This window comes from Numida meleagris, chromosome 1 (genome assembly GCF_002078875.1).
Source record: "Numida meleagris isolate 19003 breed g44 Domestic line chromosome 1, NumMel1.0, whole genome shotgun sequence".
In the NCBI taxonomy this organism is placed as follows: Eukaryota; Metazoa; Chordata; class Aves; order Galliformes; family Numididae; genus Numida; species Numida meleagris.
The window spans coordinates 37,072,229-37,089,860 of record NC_034409.1 but is presented as its reverse complement, the minus strand read 5'-3'; the positions used below and the strand labels follow the sequence as shown (position 1 = coordinate 37,089,860).

The window sequence follows — 17,632 nt, the reverse complement described above, 5'->3', positions numbered from 1 at the left end:
ATCATTCCATAGGAATCCACTTCCTTTCTTCCTCTTCCACCTTTTATTCCCTTCTTTTATCTTTACTAACCAAGGTATTGCTTGCTGTCCTAGGGAGACCAACCGTAATTGAGGTACCAAGCTGCTGTGACTTGTGACTAGCTAACTACTCGCTGATCTTGGGAAAGGGGGATGGAAGGGGAGAAAGTATGGGTACTCCCAGAGGTGCCCAATGAATGCTAACAACTACCTTTTGCTTCTTAGGCCCTCCCTAACTGCAGTCATTTCAAATAATGCATTAGCCTTCACGTCCTGTCCTAAACTGCCACACATCTCTGCTGCAAGCTGTTAAACAAAACGTGTTGCTAAATATTTTTCAGGATAATCCACTGTGGGATAACTTTTTTAATACACATTAGGTCATCTACCCTTCAAAGAGAAACATAATCTGCTTTCAAATTATGCTGTTCCAAGTAAGAAGATAACAGGCTCAGTTCTCATCTCTCACTGCTCTTGCTATGTCTCAACAGCACAGAGCAGCCAGAAAGCTGCCAGAAAGGAGCAATAGAGGATTTCCTAAGGGCATCATTCAGTGGAACCAAGCCAACACAGCTGGTTCTCTGCCACCTGTCCTCATCCCACTGCTCAAGAAGGGTACCAGGGGAAGGGGCTGCGTGCTGTAATCTAACAATTCAGCAGCCACCGCAAGATGTAATAGAGTCAAGAATAAAAGCAACCATCAGCAAGGCAGGCAGGAGTCACCACAGCTATTCCCACAACTGTAGAGCTCAGCCCACGCAAGTGACTCCCTTAGAGAGTAGCAGGGAATAAAACTTGAACCACTGCAGCCAGCTTGCTCCAACTATGAAGTCTTGCCATTATGGCATCTGATAAAAATCTTCCAAATGGGTACCTGAAGTGTCAAAGTATCCAAGTGGAAGAATCAGAAAGTTCTGTTAATGCTATGGACACCTTTATGTAAAATCAAACATACTGACTGGACCCTCTATGGGCATAACATCACAAACCAGAGAGATTTTCCCACACTCCAGGCATTAAAAAAAAAAAAAAAAAAAAAGAACCTTTGTGGAAGTTTTTGAACGAAAAAATAGAAAGTCAGGTAAAAGGCAAACCTAGAAAGTAAATGTTAGAGATACTTGACTGTCAGAAAATTAGGGGTTAGACTGGCAAGAGTTATGAATCTCTGAAATGAGCGGTTATTTTCCCACCACTGGTTATAAAAACTGGAAATAAATAGGCTAAATTTCTGGTTTCTGTGTGAAAAAAAAAATACATTTAAAACTTAGCTAAACCCTGGAGGAGAGTCTGGTCTATAAATAAATAAAAGTACACATCACTCTTCCTTCACAAATGCTGTATCTGTCACTCAACTAGATGTCAACTAAGACACCTGCCTCAGTAATCCATTTTCACTCCACAGAGCAGTTACTATGGTGGGTATACAGGATAACACCGGTTTGACTGACAGATGCTCAGGCTGGTGCTGGAATGGATGCACCTTTATGCTGTCCTGCAGTGAGATCCTACAGATTATTTGGCGCTTCATTTTTGCTTTTCTAGAAAGAGTATGACTCTTAGAGTAACATGCTAACAGGGTCTTACTACTTCGATGGATGTCAGAAAGAAGAATTCATGTTGATGACAAGGACAGAGACCTTAATGAATATGTTAATGAAGTCAAATATGACAGCAGAACATAAGAGGCATTAGGAAACATGAAAGAACGTCGTACAGAGCAGAGCACAGCTAAAGGGCTCAGGCTTCACCCAGTACATGCTACTAAGCATATGCTCATTAGGAAATGAAGAGAGTCTTTCCTCCTCCACATCCTTGCTTCCCCTGCTTATAATATGGGAAACGTAAGGAATTGCAGAGACTCTGAACTACTCCTATAAGCAAGTGACAGAGGAGTGGAAAGTACCAAGAGTCCTGGATGTTTCTTTATATTAGCCAGAACAGACCCTAGATGAAGCAATGCTCTTGAAGGTACTGAATTGCAATCAACCTCCCCGGCTGATGCTTGTCACAAGAGCAATCACATGAGCTACCTCTTTCTCCTCTCCTTGTTATTGCAAGACTATGAATTAGCCATGAATTAAGAAACTAATTTGTGCTTTTCAATTAAGTCTTCTTGCTGTACATATGAGGTACATCACTACCACAAGATACTTGATCTTCTTAGCAAAAAACCAAACTAAAACAAAACAAGATATTCCCAAACTCAAGCTTTGCAAATCAATAATATTATTTGTGGAGTGTAGCTGAGTTTGTTAATGAAATAAATATCACATTTAAATATTGCATGTACAACAAGTGCTGACCAAGAGTATTTTTTTAAAGCAGTAAGCACAATACATATACAGTATTTTCCTAAGGCATTCGACTTGCAAATTCAACCAGAAATCAATAACAATGGACTGCAAGTTTGCAATTTATGTTTTTAACGGATTGCCTGGCATATTCAGTTTAGCATGGATGCTGATTGCATAGGTTTTTGTTTGTTTGTGGCGTATTTTGTAGCTACAGTATTTAAAAATTAATAAACAAAAAGTCATTTTCAATATACAAGATACAGAATAGGCAAACAAATATTGATGTGATGAACCTGGAAAGGCTACCGTTTCTGTGGATTACTAATGTACTAGAGCTTCCCACTTAACTAAAACAATTCACAATAATAAGCACTGAATTGAGCAGAAAAGCACGTGTAGAACTAACCTTTACTGATGTTACTACAGAGAAAATTTCATGCAAGCAAAAGAAAACACAAACAACGAATCTGTTCATATTTGTGTGTTTTCTAGCTCAATATGACTGCCTACCTCCAATCACATTCTGTGTGACATGCTTTACTTATCTTTTTTAAAGCTGTAGGTGAAAGCTATTTGGGGGGATGCAAGGATAGGACATTTGTAGTGACAAAAAAAAAAATGAATGAGTGTCATCATATCACTATCATACCAGCATTTCAGGACATACAAAGATTAAATGTTAAAAGTCAGCATCAGGCTTCAGAAATACATCCAGTGCTCTCTGCATTAGCTGCTATCTGTTTATCAGATACACATGTGGCCTCCCAGTGGTGAGTGGTGGGCTAACAAAAGTTACTTTTTACATATAGGTAGGTTTAGAAAGAAAGGCTCCACTCTGAAGCCAGGCAAAACTCTGGCTGCAGAGGAAGAAAACTTAATTTTAATTGAGGACTAATTCTACTTTTGATAGCTACATCAGTCTGCTGCAACCAATTTGCTCACTCACAAAGAACTATCTGGTGTATAATTGCTTCAATACTGATTAATAAATAATAACTGATGGAGAGACTATTTGCTGGCAGTTAATAACCAGCAGCAGAAGAGAAGGCCTAAGGCAGAGCCTCAGGCCTTTAACCCAGGCAGTCATTAACTGACAGAAAATGCCTGGTCTTGAGGTCATTATTGCTATTACACACAAACATTAATATATTTTTCAAATGCATTACAATATTCTAAAATCTACAGGCTAGGATGTACAATAAGCATGAATTTATTTTAGAGAGAACTGATAGAGTTTTTTTTAGCATCTAACAAATGACAGAACCCACTCGGGAGAAAGTTATTCTGAATAGTTGTTCAACCAGATTTTTTATTTTTTTTTTAAACTATTAATGAAAGTCAGCTCTTGAGTCTCGTCAGACTGATGGCCCGGACTGCAGGCAAACTGCACTGCAGATAAGGAAATGCCCACGCTAGCTCCCTAGCATCTCATGAATGGTCAGAAGCGTGACCCTGCTTCCAGTCTTCCTGTAATAAGGGCAAGTGAAAACCATGCTCACATGGCACTGAACCTAAAGTAGCAATTCCTGTGTGAGGTTGGCTGATTGTGACCTATATCTACTGTTGCAACTCCATTTACTAGCCCTTCCCAGGTAAAAAGGACTTTTTACACCTGCAGAACCAAGTGGCTATCAGTGCATTGATCACATTCTAAGATCTCCCTCTCTATTTGTGTGATGCCAAGCCAAACTGAGGGAGTCCCCCAAAATAAGCCTAACAGAATTCAGTGCAGGGACACTGATTCAGGCTCTCTGCAAGCTAGTTAGCACTATGGAAGCAGTAATTATCTCATTTTCCTCTAGCCAGATTTTTACAGCTCCTTCTCACTGGCCAAGATAAGACTAAGCTATACAAAAGTACTGAATTAAGATCTTTAGTAACCAGGAGCTTGTGATTGCTGATTATGTCTTAGAAAAAGTAATAACAAATAACAGCAGTGCAATAAAGGCTGCTTTTATTCTGCTATAACTCTTCTCATAAGATCTTTCTTAGCCTCAAGGTCTTTCTCTGTATCATGACAAATTACTCACCCCTGATGACTGTGCAGTAATGTTTAATAAAACTAAAACCAAGACCCACCCAGTACTAGAGCTGTCCTTAAGACGTAATGTACATGGACTCAGGTACCCAGATCAAGCTCTGGGTTGCCCCACACGCTGCCAGCCCTGCAGCTCATACCACCACCATTCTGGAACAGGAGCAGGAGTAGCCGAAGTGAAACCACACAAAATTCTTACAGCACTGTCCTCCAACAGCATTCTTCCTCCCATTCATCACCACATAGTCAGCTAGCCGCTTTCTACTACCATTGCTCACTCTCACCAGCTCCAGCACCGCCTGCAATGTTCTTCTAACCTGTTCACCCAGAACTTTTCCTGAACCAACTCCTCTCCACACACTTTTCCTTTCCAGCAGATGTTTGCCCTGACAAGAGTCATATACTTTAACGCTGCAAGTTATTTCTTCATTTCTATAGTTATCTCCACATCCCATCCACACCAAGAGAATGATAGAAGATGAATCTCCCTGAAACATCTCTTCCTGGCAATGCATTCATCTCCACTGATAGACTCTGTCCCTGAGAGTTCACTCCTTCTACTAAGTGAAAGAGTAGGCAGGGAAAAAAGTAAGGAAGAAAAATAACCTGAGACAGAGGTGAAGGAGATAGTAAGTTTCCACGTCCACCTGACAAAGGAACAATGAGAAGCGGAGGGTTTGAAGAATAGAAGCACTGCTAAACATGAAGTAGAGTAAATACCAATCTAGATAGGGGAAAAATGAGGAAAAGGCCTGATGAATGGGAAAGAGAAATAAAGACAACAAAGAAGGAAAGAGACACAGAGGTAGTGTGACAGGTATTACAATACAGCCAGCAATATTTTGCTTTTAAGAATTACTGACAAAGAACATACGTATGAAGTATGATTAGGAAACACAATATATGAGTAAAAGCCAGTAAGCACATGAAGGCTAAGTGGATTCTTTGGGATTATTTTACTGTGCAAAAATGACAATACACGGGTTCCATGAGTTTCACTGACTACAGCTGGCACAGCTGCAGTGCAGTATAGAGCCATACAGAGATCAGCTAAATCTGCCCGTAAGGACGTCCCTGCTCCTTCAATATAACATTACCTCAGGGAGTATTCTACCCTGGTAGAACTGTACTGCTCCCTAGTCCACAGCAGCAGAGGTATCTGCACCACAGGCCCTTCTACAGGAATCAAACTGCGATCAAACACAAAGGCAGCACCAATGATTTGAATCATTCCCTGTAATCCCAGATGAATCTGAGCAACAAATTATACTCTTGTAATGCACATAAGAAGGCAATTCTGCTTTTAAATTACCTGCTCTGGAAGGGATTCTGATCAGACCCATACAGACTAAAGAGTTATGCGAATGATTCACAGCCACTGAACTGTGCTCCTACAAAAGCACTACTTGTCTTAATTCCTCTTTCAAAATTAATGGTAGTGTATGAAATATATAATGTCTCCATGTCTGCAAGAATAACACAGGATATATCAATATTATTATTTGATTGGCTACCTCAGTTTTCCAAGTACATTTCTATTTTTAACTTGGTATGTATTTGAATCTCATGCATGGATTAAAATTAATTTTGAGGTCAATGCCATTCCCTGAGGAAAACTAAACAGCTAAAAGGTAATCATTTTTTAAGAACAAACATGCTTTTAAACTGATCGTTTTATTTACTCCTTAGAAAGTATATCTACCCTTGACCACAGCAATTTACTAAGAGTGGTCACCTGGGAGAGAGATTTTATTCGTTAGAGTACCATCCAGATCTGAAAGGATACTTTCCCTAAGCCTCTCTAAACATTTTGTGAATCAAAATCAAGTTTGTGAAAGCACAAAAACAAAAGTACATGCAAGCTGAAGTCTTTCAGGGGTCTATAAAATAATATATATTCCATTACTTGAAGAAAGGCCCCTAAGTCATAGAATGGCTTAGACTGGAGGGGACCTCTCCATCTAGTTCTAATCCTCCTGCCAGGGGGGATTTGCCAGCCGCTAGATGAGGCTACCCAGGATCCCATCCAATCTGACCTTGAGCACCTCCAGGGTTGGGGGCATCCACAACCTCTCTGGGCAACCTGTTCTAGTGCCTCTCTACCTTCTGAGTAAAAAATTTCTTCTGAACATCTAACCTAAAATCTCCCTGCTTCTAGCCTAAAGTCATTCCCCCTTGTCCTATCACTATCAGACCATGTAAAAAGTTGGTCCCCCTCCTGCTTTTAAGCTCCCCACAGCTACTGGAAGGGCACAACGAGCTCTCCCCAGAGCCTTTCTTTCTCCAAGCTTAGCAAGTCCAACTCTCTCAACCTCTCTTCATAGGAGAGGTACTCCAGCCACTTGATTATCTTTGTGGTCCTCCTCTGGACCTACTCCAACAGCTCCACATTCTTACTGTGCTGGGGGCCCCAGGCCTGGACACAGTACTCCAGATGGGGCCTCACAAAAGCAGAGTAGAGGTGCACAATCACTTCCCTCTCCCCGCTGGCCACCCCTATTTTAATGCAGCCCAGGGTACTGTTGGCCTCCCAGGCTGCAAGAGCACACTGCTGGCTCATGTCCAGCTTTTTGTCCATCAAGACTCAGAAGTTCTTCTCTGGAGGGATGCTCTCCACGAGTTCTTCTCCCAGTCTGTACTCATATCTGGGATTGCCTCGACCCAAGTGCAAACCTTGCACTTGGTCTTGTTAAACCTTATTAGATTTTCATGTGCCCGCTTTTTGAGCCCGTCCAGGTCCCTCTGAATGGCATCCTTTCCTTCTTTTGTGTCAGCTGCACCCCTCAGCTTGGTGTCATTAGCAAATTTGCTGAGGGTGCACTTGATTCCACTGTCTATGTTGTTGATAAGATGTTGAAGAGCACGGGTCCCAAGACGTACCTCTGGGGCACACCACTCATGACCAAGCTCCACCTGCACATAGAGCCATTGACCACAACCCTCTAGCTATGACCATCCAATCAATACCCATCAAAATGTTTCATCACAGAGGTTAGGTTAATTTTCTTGAACATTCATTTATTTCTAGAAGTTAGCTGTTTTATCATACATTTATGTTCACTTGCCAAGAATACAGGAACAAGTAAATTTTAGTGCCTAAACAGCTTCAGAGGAAACCAAGAAGTTTAGAATTGCCTGTGCCAGGAGGTCAAATTTCAAAAATTTACCTAGATAATAGACACAGACTCCTTGGGCTACAGCATAAAAGCCATAAAATGATGGCTTGCTTCAGCAGTTCATATCAACAAAGCCAGCTCTAAACTGATTACCATAAGTCAATACATAAGGTATTCTTTCAACAAATCTGAACAAGCACTGAAGATGAACAGACTATTTTCATATTTCTGGGGCATTAATGTATCTCAGTGATAGGGACACTGTGAAAAAAAAACAAGAGATAAAACTCTAGACTAACAAAATCTTACACGATAAGAGATAATCTCAATCCTTACAAGCTTTTAAAGTCTTTGCCAAAAATTACCTACTAATTTGCAGCAACTGCTGACAAAGTTCTGTATCGTGGTATAGCCAAGGCTATGGAGTAAACATCTGTATGTGTTACATGTGCTGAGCAAGAGGCTCAAACATAACTGAGACCACTGTAGCCAAAGAGAACATCCAAGTATTTATTTCATGAGAATTTTTGGCTACAGTGGTATCAGTTATGTTTGAGCCTCTTGCTCAGCACATGTAAGACATACAGATGTTTACTCTACAACCTTGACTGCAGAAAGCAATAGTCACTGTCTATCACATGAGTATGCCTCTGTCTTCAAGATATCAAACATACTCAAGCAGCAGCAGTCTACAAGTTATGAGCTGTGAACAACGCTGTAAGAAAACAAAGAGGAAACAGGCTGTATCTTGCAAACTGATGGTCCTGAAGTTCACCCTCCATGTTGCACGCGATGTTGGAAGTTGAACAGCTTACAACTGGTTTTTTTTTAGATGAGTAGAGGACACGTCAGAGTGAGATAACACAGTAGTATTATGCATTATGAACTTGCAAGTATTACGTCCTATTAGAGCACAATGAACATGAGACCCAGTTACTACAGTGTGTATCAAAAATTTTCATCTTATAGGAGCTACAGGAGAAACACAAGTAACTGATGTTTTCTGAAGCAGAAAAATATGAGATCGTTCTGAGCTTAAGACCAAATCCTTCACCAGGAAGGATTACAATGAAGAAATATTACAATGAAGAACATCAACTCCAACCTGGATAGAAGTCTGTTTCAGTACTGATTGATAAGGAGAAAGAAAAGGCCTGAAATCTCAGCCTGTTCTACTTAGGTCAGTCTTGCAACTATTACAACAGCCTGAGGCAAGCAATTACTCATCCCAAGAGCAATGCTTCTTGTACAGCCAATCAATCTGAAGGTAGCAGCACTAAGAACTAGGCATCAGCTCCACCATTCTCCCTTCTTACTTTTTGCACGGGCACTTATGCAATCCTTTTCTAAATTAACTCAACTCACCGAACTGACAGAGAAATATCTTTGCCAAAAAAAGAAAAAAAAAAGACACAGAGAGAGAGAAGAAGAGAGAGAGAGAGACAGATTGGGAAAAAAAAAGAGAGAGAGGTTTCATTTTTCAAGCTAGTGTGTAAAATCAGCTCAACTAATGGTTCAGCTAGCCCCATAGAACAGAGCTGTTGCACAGGAAGGAGCAGCTGCTCCCAGCCAGAAGCAGCAGGGCTAGGAGCCTTTCTTTTCTGTAACTCTGAGATTCAAGAGCAGCACAGCCATCACAGGTAACCAGTGGGACTGCAAGCACAGCTTCAACATTTCCAGCATCCTTACATTCCTTAGGGGAAATCATCTCAGAGAGCCATGTCCTAGCCATATTTCTTCCTTCCCCTCAGTGGAGCCAAAGGACAGCGTTATAGGTCTGTTGGCCATTAAATGATAGGGCTGAATGGGAACGAAAGCCTCTCCAGAGTCCTCCCCAACTGTTCCAGTGCCAAAAAAAAAAAACAACAAAAAAAACCACACAACACTAATTTCCTCATGACTTCAGCATGACCCAAGTGAGGGCCACCAACAAAGAGGGCTGGGTCAATACTCCTCTGTCTTGAGCACAGCCTTGAGTCCTTACTAGGTCTCAGGCTGTCACACAAAAAGATGGATCAAAGAAATGATTTGCCTGAAAACACATTCACACATTTTCATTTATCTTTTCAGGTCAGCTCTCAGAGAACTGTGTAGGGCTGTGCAGAGGTGAGCGCTGGCACAAGAAAGCAAAGAAAACTTCTGGCTCCGAAAAGGTGCGATCAGTTCCCTCTGCAGCAGCTGAATGCTCAGACTAGCAAAAAGTGATTACGGAGACATTCCATGTCTATCAACAGCAGAAAGGAGGCAGGCGGTTCTTCCTCATGCCGCCAGACTACAGCACAAATAATTGAGCATTTGTAGAAGCATAAAGGTAAAAATGCACTTTGCCCAGGCACACAGCTAGAACTTCAGCCCAGCCCTCAGCTTCCAAAAGTAGATCAATTTTGTTATTCACAGAAACTAAAAAGGAAGTTTCTCTGTACATACACCTGAAAAATCAAGATGACAGCACTGTGAAATATTCTATTAAGCTGACAACATTTCTCATGTATGTTTTTGCTTGTTATACAGTTCTGTGCTTGATATTTGTAAACAAAAACAAAACTGACATAAATAAAGGATTTTCCCTCTTTTTTTTTCCCCACAGCACAACTGCTGGAATCATGCTGAATTTGGAAACAGCAGCTCCAGAAAGTCAGTGCTTCCACCAACATGGAACTTCACAGGAAGCTGATAGGATGTAAAGTCCTGCTTCTAAGCAAGTTCTAAGATGAAATACTTAAGCAGCCTCTCAAGCTGGCACATAGCACACCAAGGGGCATATCAGTACTAAAAGGATTAAAATTACTGTACCACAAACACTGGTATTGAACAGGCTGTAGGACAAGCAAGAGAAAACATCCTAAGAAAACAAAAGTGAGTTAAAAAGGATGTCTGAAAGTTTAAAAGTTTTATCAGGCAGCAAAACCTACTAAGCTTAACAATTTAAAAAGTACTGGGGAGAAAAAAAAAATCAGGTAAACCTTCAGAAAATGCTCCAAACAATGCACGCTACCATTAAATAAGATAGCATTTCTAAAATTTGCCAAGCAAGAAAATTCTTTAAGTACTTGATGTTATGATTCCTTGCAAAAAACAAAGATTTTCAAAGTAGCAAAATGCATCTGGTACAACATCGGAAATACTTACAACTACTCCACTCTTGGTGACAGTTTCCCGGTACGTAAAATTGCACACTGCCCAAGCAAGGTAATATGTGGACATGAGAGGGGTTTGTGAAAAGTGATCTGTAACCCATCCATCTTCTTCAAAAACAGAAGTTTCAACTGGCATGTTGGACAAAGATATATAAGTTGCTTGGTGCTTGATGCTGATTTTGAAAGTGGCCTTGTAGATGGGCTCATCAAAGCAAGGAAAGGCTTTTCTGGCATGAGTAGGAGAAAACTGCGTAACACCAAGAAACCTGGAAAAGAAGCAAACAAAAGCCAACATAGCAGTTACTGACTGTGACCAGCACTCTATTCATGGGCATAGTAAATAAGACATTGCTTGACTATTGCGGTTTAACAACAACAAATGTAACAGTACAAGTATACAGGATTTGAACGCTGCTTTATCACTGTGGCCTTTCTTTCTTGATGTGAATTCTTACTACCTGTACTGTAACGCAATCAATATAAAGTAATGGCCTATAAATTTTGTACAAATTTGCTGGCATCATGCTGATGTTAAATAATCCCTTGCCTTCTATCAGACTTCAGGATCTCACAGAAGTTTTGTTCTATATGTGAAAAAAAGTAGGCCAGTATTGGTCATAAGTAAGCACAGCCTCAGTTAAAGCCAGGATTTAGTAGCCTTCAGGGAGCTCACTCTGCCCTGAGACACTGACAGCACTCTTTGCCTTTCTTTGGACATTAGAACTTACGCCCACACAGCGTACTCAAGGGGGTCATTGCTTTCCACTGCTGATTACTTCTCTGCAAGTGGCATGCAGGTCTGAGACACGCTGTGCTACAATACAGCAGTATTCCTACTGCGTATGGTAAAAAAAAAAAAAACAAAAAAAAAAAACCCACATTCAGGGACCTTTGCAAAATCACAAATATAACCAAATAATTACACAAGCACAGAGTAGTTTACCTTTTTTCTACATATACTTTTCTTCTGTGGTGTGTTTTGTAGACAACAAATACATGTCAGTTTGTATGTCAAAATATTGAAGGATTTCTGAAGAAGACATTTATTAAGCCATTGTATAAAATGGGAAAGCTTAAGTTCAATTCAATTATAATAAAAATTATTAATAATAATAATTGTGACCATTTTCTTTGGAACTAAGCAGATTTTAACGCAGATACAGAAGAGGAACCTTTGCAGGTAGAGACTTTCTCCAAATTCACATCATTCGGAGAAAACCCCACATATGACGATCACTTTGCAGAAGGAAGGAGCTGCACTTAAAAGGTTGAACCGTAGGGTTCAACAGGAATATTTTCTGAGGCACACAGGGCAAGAAAATGACTACACCTAAACTACATAACTAAGTATGAAGGCTTTTTGAGAAGTATTGAATCATGTCTCAATTTTCAAGATTCCATCAGTGGAAATAACCATGCAATTTTAGATAGCTGGTAAACACTTATCACAATTTTAGAGGTTGAATAATCATCTGTTAGTCCTCTGGGGGAAGAGGGCAGCTGGATACATTTGATAAAATGAAAACGGTGGCACTTATTATTCATCAGTCCACAAGCATTATTCTACAGTACAAATAAGGGCATCATATCGTATTCTGCTACATCTAATGCTCTCAAACCCTGAGTGAGGGGGGGACAAAAAAAAAAAAAAATCAGGAAACCTTTAAGGTTAATTAATTTTTTCTAAAACCTCTTGGGTTTTAGAAATATCCTCAGCATTAATTTATAAAATTCATGAAGAAATAAACTTCTTGAAATGTTGCATTTCTCTTGCTATAGAGCATCCATGCCTGACAGAACCAGATATACATTTTTAGGTGAAACGATCACCTCTTTCATAAAGCTGATTTTTAAAAAAAAAAAAAAGAACAAAACAAGATTTTTTTTTCCACCACTGAAGGTTTTACCATTGGTTTTCTGTCTAAAACAAAAAGCTTTATTAGGTGAGTCATTACTGAAGGAATTCATCACATCACATTTGCCTTGCCTCATTATAAAATATGGGTTAGTTACATCATAATTCTGAATAACGTTGTTCAATGTAAGGTAAAAAGTTGGTGCCAGGTATTCCAGTGTTAATCCAGGAAAATTCCATTATTATCAATGGATTTGCACTAGTGCAACAAAGCCAAATCAGCCAATTAAATGAAGCAAAGCAACTTAATTTATATGCAAAGTATTTCAAGTGGTCCTGATTCTGCATTCTAGGCACACGTTAAAGAGCTACGACACCAACAGTAGCTTCAAGTGAGCACGGAAACCTGTACCGGCCTGTTATTACTAAAGCCAGAATGATGAGCTTTCATCTGCAATTAACAATTTTAATGAGCTCAGATACACATGTAAATGCATAAATAGGCAATACTGTACACATACTGGCACCATCTAAAAAAGGGAGCATTTTCCCACTTTTTGAGTATCCTATCTGTAGTCCTGTTAGGTGTTAGGCCATTGAGACAACCTCTTCACCAGAGTGACAAAACCCGGTGAACTCTGCATCCTCTTTATTCGCACAGAGGAACAGATACATCCACACAGACGTAACTGGGTGAACGCTGGGTGGTCGATATTCCATACTAAAAATACATCAGCTACCAATAACAGTGGTGTTTGTAACACACGCACTACTATCAAATATCAGTTTGCTTATTGTGCCAGAAAGTAAAACAAACAGAAAGTTAAAAAACTTCTTCCCAAAGACTAAACTGTTTAAAATAAAATAGTCTATGCTCATCTATTCCCTTAAGTGTTAGGAAGAACAACAAGCAAAACTTCCATCTCACACCAAAAATGAAGAGCAGGATGAATTACCATTCATCCATCTCCCTAGATAATTCTCTGGGCATTGACATTTTTATCTCCGATTCCCAAGTACATCACCACAACAAGTTGTACTTCTGGGAATGACAGCCTTGCAGCCTGTCTGCTCAGCATACCCACAGCAGTAATTTGCAGGTATTTTAATTCCACCTCATCTGTTAAAGGAAGACGTGTGTTTCCTCAACAAGCTATCTATTTTGACATCTTAGTGGTGGTAAGATGGAAGAATATGTCTGTTTGTTTTGTCTGAATAATGTAAGATTTTCTTCTCTTTTTCATTTATGCCCAAGGTGGATGTTCATTTAAATTATGTGTGCGTATTACTATGGTACTCTACAGGAGCTCTGTATTAAATGTTTGTTGATTCAGTAATCAGCAAATTCTAGCACATAATGAAGAGTAAGTTTGTAGCTTATCACTTGAATTTCAGCTTTCAATTAAAGTAGCACAGATTGCAGTAAGAAAATAAATACTTCATGCTACTGTGAACACTTTAGGCTAATTTATGACTTTCACCTATGAAGACCACAGTAAATGAACTAACTTCACGAAGAAAAGAATTATGAAGTGAAGGCACTGTTATGCTTGCAGAGCTTCACAGTTAACCCGTTACTCACTCCTCACGTAAAAGGAAAGTGAAAAATGATGTTTTAGACCCTTTTACAGCAACTACTCCTCCAGCAATGTCGCTGTATTTTAATCGAATATAAAGGTGTCAGAAAGCTGAAATTCTGCTGGAACATCAAGGTCTCTGAGAGCAGGAGAGAAACCTTGCTGTCTGTCATAGCAGAAATCATCCATGTTTCGGGACTACAAATGGTTATATGAGATACATTAACATTGGGCCATTAAGCAAAAATGCAAATTGCGACAGTGCAAGAGGACACTTTTAATGAAAAAGTTTTGTGGTTTAGAATGTGTATTACTTATTTTATACCCCAATGAGGGGAAGTTTTTGGCAGTTCAGGAGGAAAAACAGTGCTACTACTAAACAACTGAAACTGCAACCCTGAACTGATTTCAGTTTTAAAAACAACATTTTACCGAAAGAAACATGTGAGCTGGGGTAAAGAAAAAACACCACCGATTTCAACACAACACTACCATACACCAGGCAAGGATCTTGCTGAACATAACTATATTCGAGTGCATTAAAAACAAAATGACTTGTATCCCAGAAGAGACACACAAAGTTGTGGGAAGCACGTTTTATCATTGCCTTCCACTCCTGTGCCTTAAACTCTCCTGATGACTCTGAAAGCAAACAGACTTTTTTTTTTCCAAATCACAACTGGAGCATTGGCATGGATGCGTAGAACAGTAACTTTGAAGAAATGTCGCAGCAGAAGCATTCACTTGGCAGAGCAACTATTTCCACAGGAAGTTTAAACAGGCAGGAACAGTGAGTGCTTAAACAACTTCTTGTTGCTTTTGCAAAGCGAATTATCCCCCCTGCTGTCAGCAGCCTTGTCTTACGACTTGCCCATTTCTACACAGGTCTGTGGAAATTCCTGATTACCCCACTCACTCTGTGATAAGAGGCATTTTATCTGCATCCTTTCCTACAGCCGTGCATTTCCAGATTTGCATTTTATTTCACTGCAATAACAAATGGCACCGACAATTTCAATCCCACTTACAATTCCAGCATCAGACTGGTGAAAACTGCCAATAATCACAAGTAGCAAGAGTATGCTCTAACGCAGGGGCTGTCGATTTGAACTGGTGAGCGTTCTTTTCCTGCCTTACTTTTTTGGCCAATTCTCAACCTTCCTCTCGGCTGCGCCGACCGTAAAGGTTTACTTTGGGAGTGAAGGAGCCCCCTCAGCGCCTGCTGCCAGCACCGCCTTCCCTTAGTCCGAGCCCCTTTCCCGCCCCAGCCGTGGGAGCGGGGCTGGGCAGCGCTCTCGGGCCCGGAGAACTCCGGCAGCCCCGCCCCCCCAGCGCCGGCCCTCAGCGCCTCCCCGCCTCGCAGCGCCGCTCCCGCCGGGTCCTAGCGCCGCCCCGCGCCGCCCGAAGTTGTGCACGGGCCGCCGCCGCCGAGGGGCGCGGACTGAGGCGTGCCGCGCTCCGGGCTCCTCCCGCCGTACCTGCGCTCGCCGTGCAGGACGTAGGAGCTGCGGAAGAAGCCGAGCAGCTCGTTCTCGATGAGCGCGTTGTAGATGATCTTGAGGTTGTAACTCCGCTGCACCTCCAGGCTGCGGTTGAGGACGACGACCAGGACCTGGGTCTGGGGGTAGAGGAACGACCGTGCCACCCGCACGGCGCCCGCCAGCTTGTCCTCGGCCACGCGCACCGCCTCGATGTGCATGCGGTGGGCGTGCAGCACGATGTAGCGGCTGGCGTTGCGCACCTCCAGCTGCACGTTCACCTCCCCGCAGAAGGTGAAGTTCTCCATGAAGGCGCTCAGCATCAGGTTGTAGTGCAGCGGCCGCAGGTGCCGCGGCAGCCGCGGCCGGGCCCAGGGCGGCAGCTGCCGCCGCCGCTGCCACTCCTCCTCCTCCTCCTCCTCCTCCTGCTGCTGCTGCTCCGCCGCCTCCTCCCCGCCCCGCGCCTCCTCCCGCGGCTCGGCCCGGCCGCGGGGCTGCCCGGCTGCGGGTCCCGGCAGGCTCCCGTTGTTGGCGGCCCGCGGGGGTCCGTCGGCGGCGGCGCCGCACTCCTCGAAGCGGACGCTGAGCAGCACGGCCACCATGGTCACGGCCAGCAGCGCCAGGATGGAGACGGCGAAGCCCAGCACCAGGCGCTTGTGCACGGCGATGTGCCGCTCCGTCGTGCGGGGTCGCGGCCCCGCCGCCTCGGCCCAGGGGCCCGGAGGCAGCCCCCGGCTGCCGTTGCGCAAGGCGGCCTCTTCCTCGATCATCATGGGGGTGACGGGCGGTCGCTTCTCCCGCTTCTCCTCCAGGGCCATCACGGCAGCGCCGCCCCCGCCTCCCGCGGGGCCGCCGCCCCCCGAGGGGGCCCCGAAGGCATGGGAGGCAGCGAGCCGGGGGGGCCTGGGCGACGCCGCTCACATCGCCCGCGGCCCCGGCCGGGGGAACGGGACGGGCTCAGGAGGGGGGCTGCGGGCTCTCCGCGCCGTCCGGCCGCTCCGGCAACTTGTGCGGCTGCTGCGGGGCACTTCAGCACATGCCGGGCAGCCCCCCCTAGCGCCGCCGCCCGCACGGAGCTCTCCTCCCCGAGCCGCCGGGGCCGGGGTCAGGCTCCGCGCCCGGCCCCGGCAGCGCCTGAGCCATGCGCGCCCCGCGCCGCCGCGCAGGGATAACGGGGGGTGGAAGGGAGATCGGGAGGGCCGCCCCCGCGGGGCTCGGCCGGCACCGGGGGCGGCGGCACTGGACAGCGGCGCCGGCCCCGTCCTCCGCCTCCTCTTCCTCCCTCTGGCCCTGGAGAGTCGCTCCTCGCCGCTCCGCTCTTATTTTGTCTTTTCTGTCTCCTGCAGGTACAGAGCGCTCTCCCGGCTGGCTCGGGCAGAGGCAGCTATATATAGGCACCGGGGAGAGGCGAGGGAAGGGAAGGGATGGGAAGGGGGAGAGGCGGGCAAGCCCCGCCGCCCCTCGGCTCAGCGGCTGCTCCGGCTGCCGGCGGTGACGGCGGCGCCCCGGGGGAGCGGGCGGGGGCGGGAGGAGGGGGCGGCGCGGGGACGGAGGAGGCGTCCCGCCGGGTGACACGGCGGCTCCTGGGGGGGGCTGCGGGCGGGGGGAGCCCCGGCCCAGGCGGGAAGGGGGAAGAGGCACGGGGCGGCCGCAGCCCCCCCCTCCCTGAGCCGAGGGGTTCCCCGGGATCTTGCGCCTGAGAGTGCGCTCGCCCCGTAAATATTGAACGCGGCACTGGGTCGTATTTATATAGACTTAATAAAGAGCCGCTGGCTGCACGTTTGGACGACGATAGTGCTGTCATCCGAACACGGGGATGGAGCCGAGAAAAAGGATAAACAGTCCTACTTAAATCGATGGGATTAATATGCCGAGAAGAATCAGCCTTTCAGTGCTGACTGGCGCTTCCGAGAGCCCCATGCCGCCGCTCCGCGGCTCCAGGACGGCTCCCCCCGGCCCTGCCCACCCCCGGCCCGCGCCGCTTCCCCGCTCACAGCCGCGGCATTCGGGGATGTGTGAGCTCGGGCCGGGGTGAGCACCGCCACGCGGCTTAACCCCGGCCGGGAGCAAGGAAAGCCTCAGTGTGAGCCCGCTTCTCCCGCCTTCTCCCGCCCCCCCC

The 17,632-nt window shown here is 44.5% G+C and overlaps 1 protein-coding gene across 2 annotated transcripts in view; it reads right to left on the bottom strand.

The window, feature by feature from the left end:
- TRHDE (thyrotropin releasing hormone degrading enzyme) overlaps positions 1 to 16,469 on the bottom strand; it is a 222,165-nt gene extending 205,696 nt beyond the window's left edge. The window contains exons 1-2 of one of the 2 annotated variants that reach the window (XM_021385190.1): positions 15,514 to 16,469; positions 10,596 to 10,869 (exon numbers count right to left, since the gene is read on the bottom strand). In XM_021385190.1, coding sequence (XP_021240865.1) covers positions 10,596 to 10,869; positions 15,514 to 16,331 — 1,092 coding nt within the window. In that variant the 5' untranslated portion in view covers positions 16,332 to 16,469. The remainder of the gene's footprint in view (positions 1 to 10,595; positions 10,870 to 15,513) is intronic. The other variant, XM_021385191.1, reaches the window with a different exon arrangement.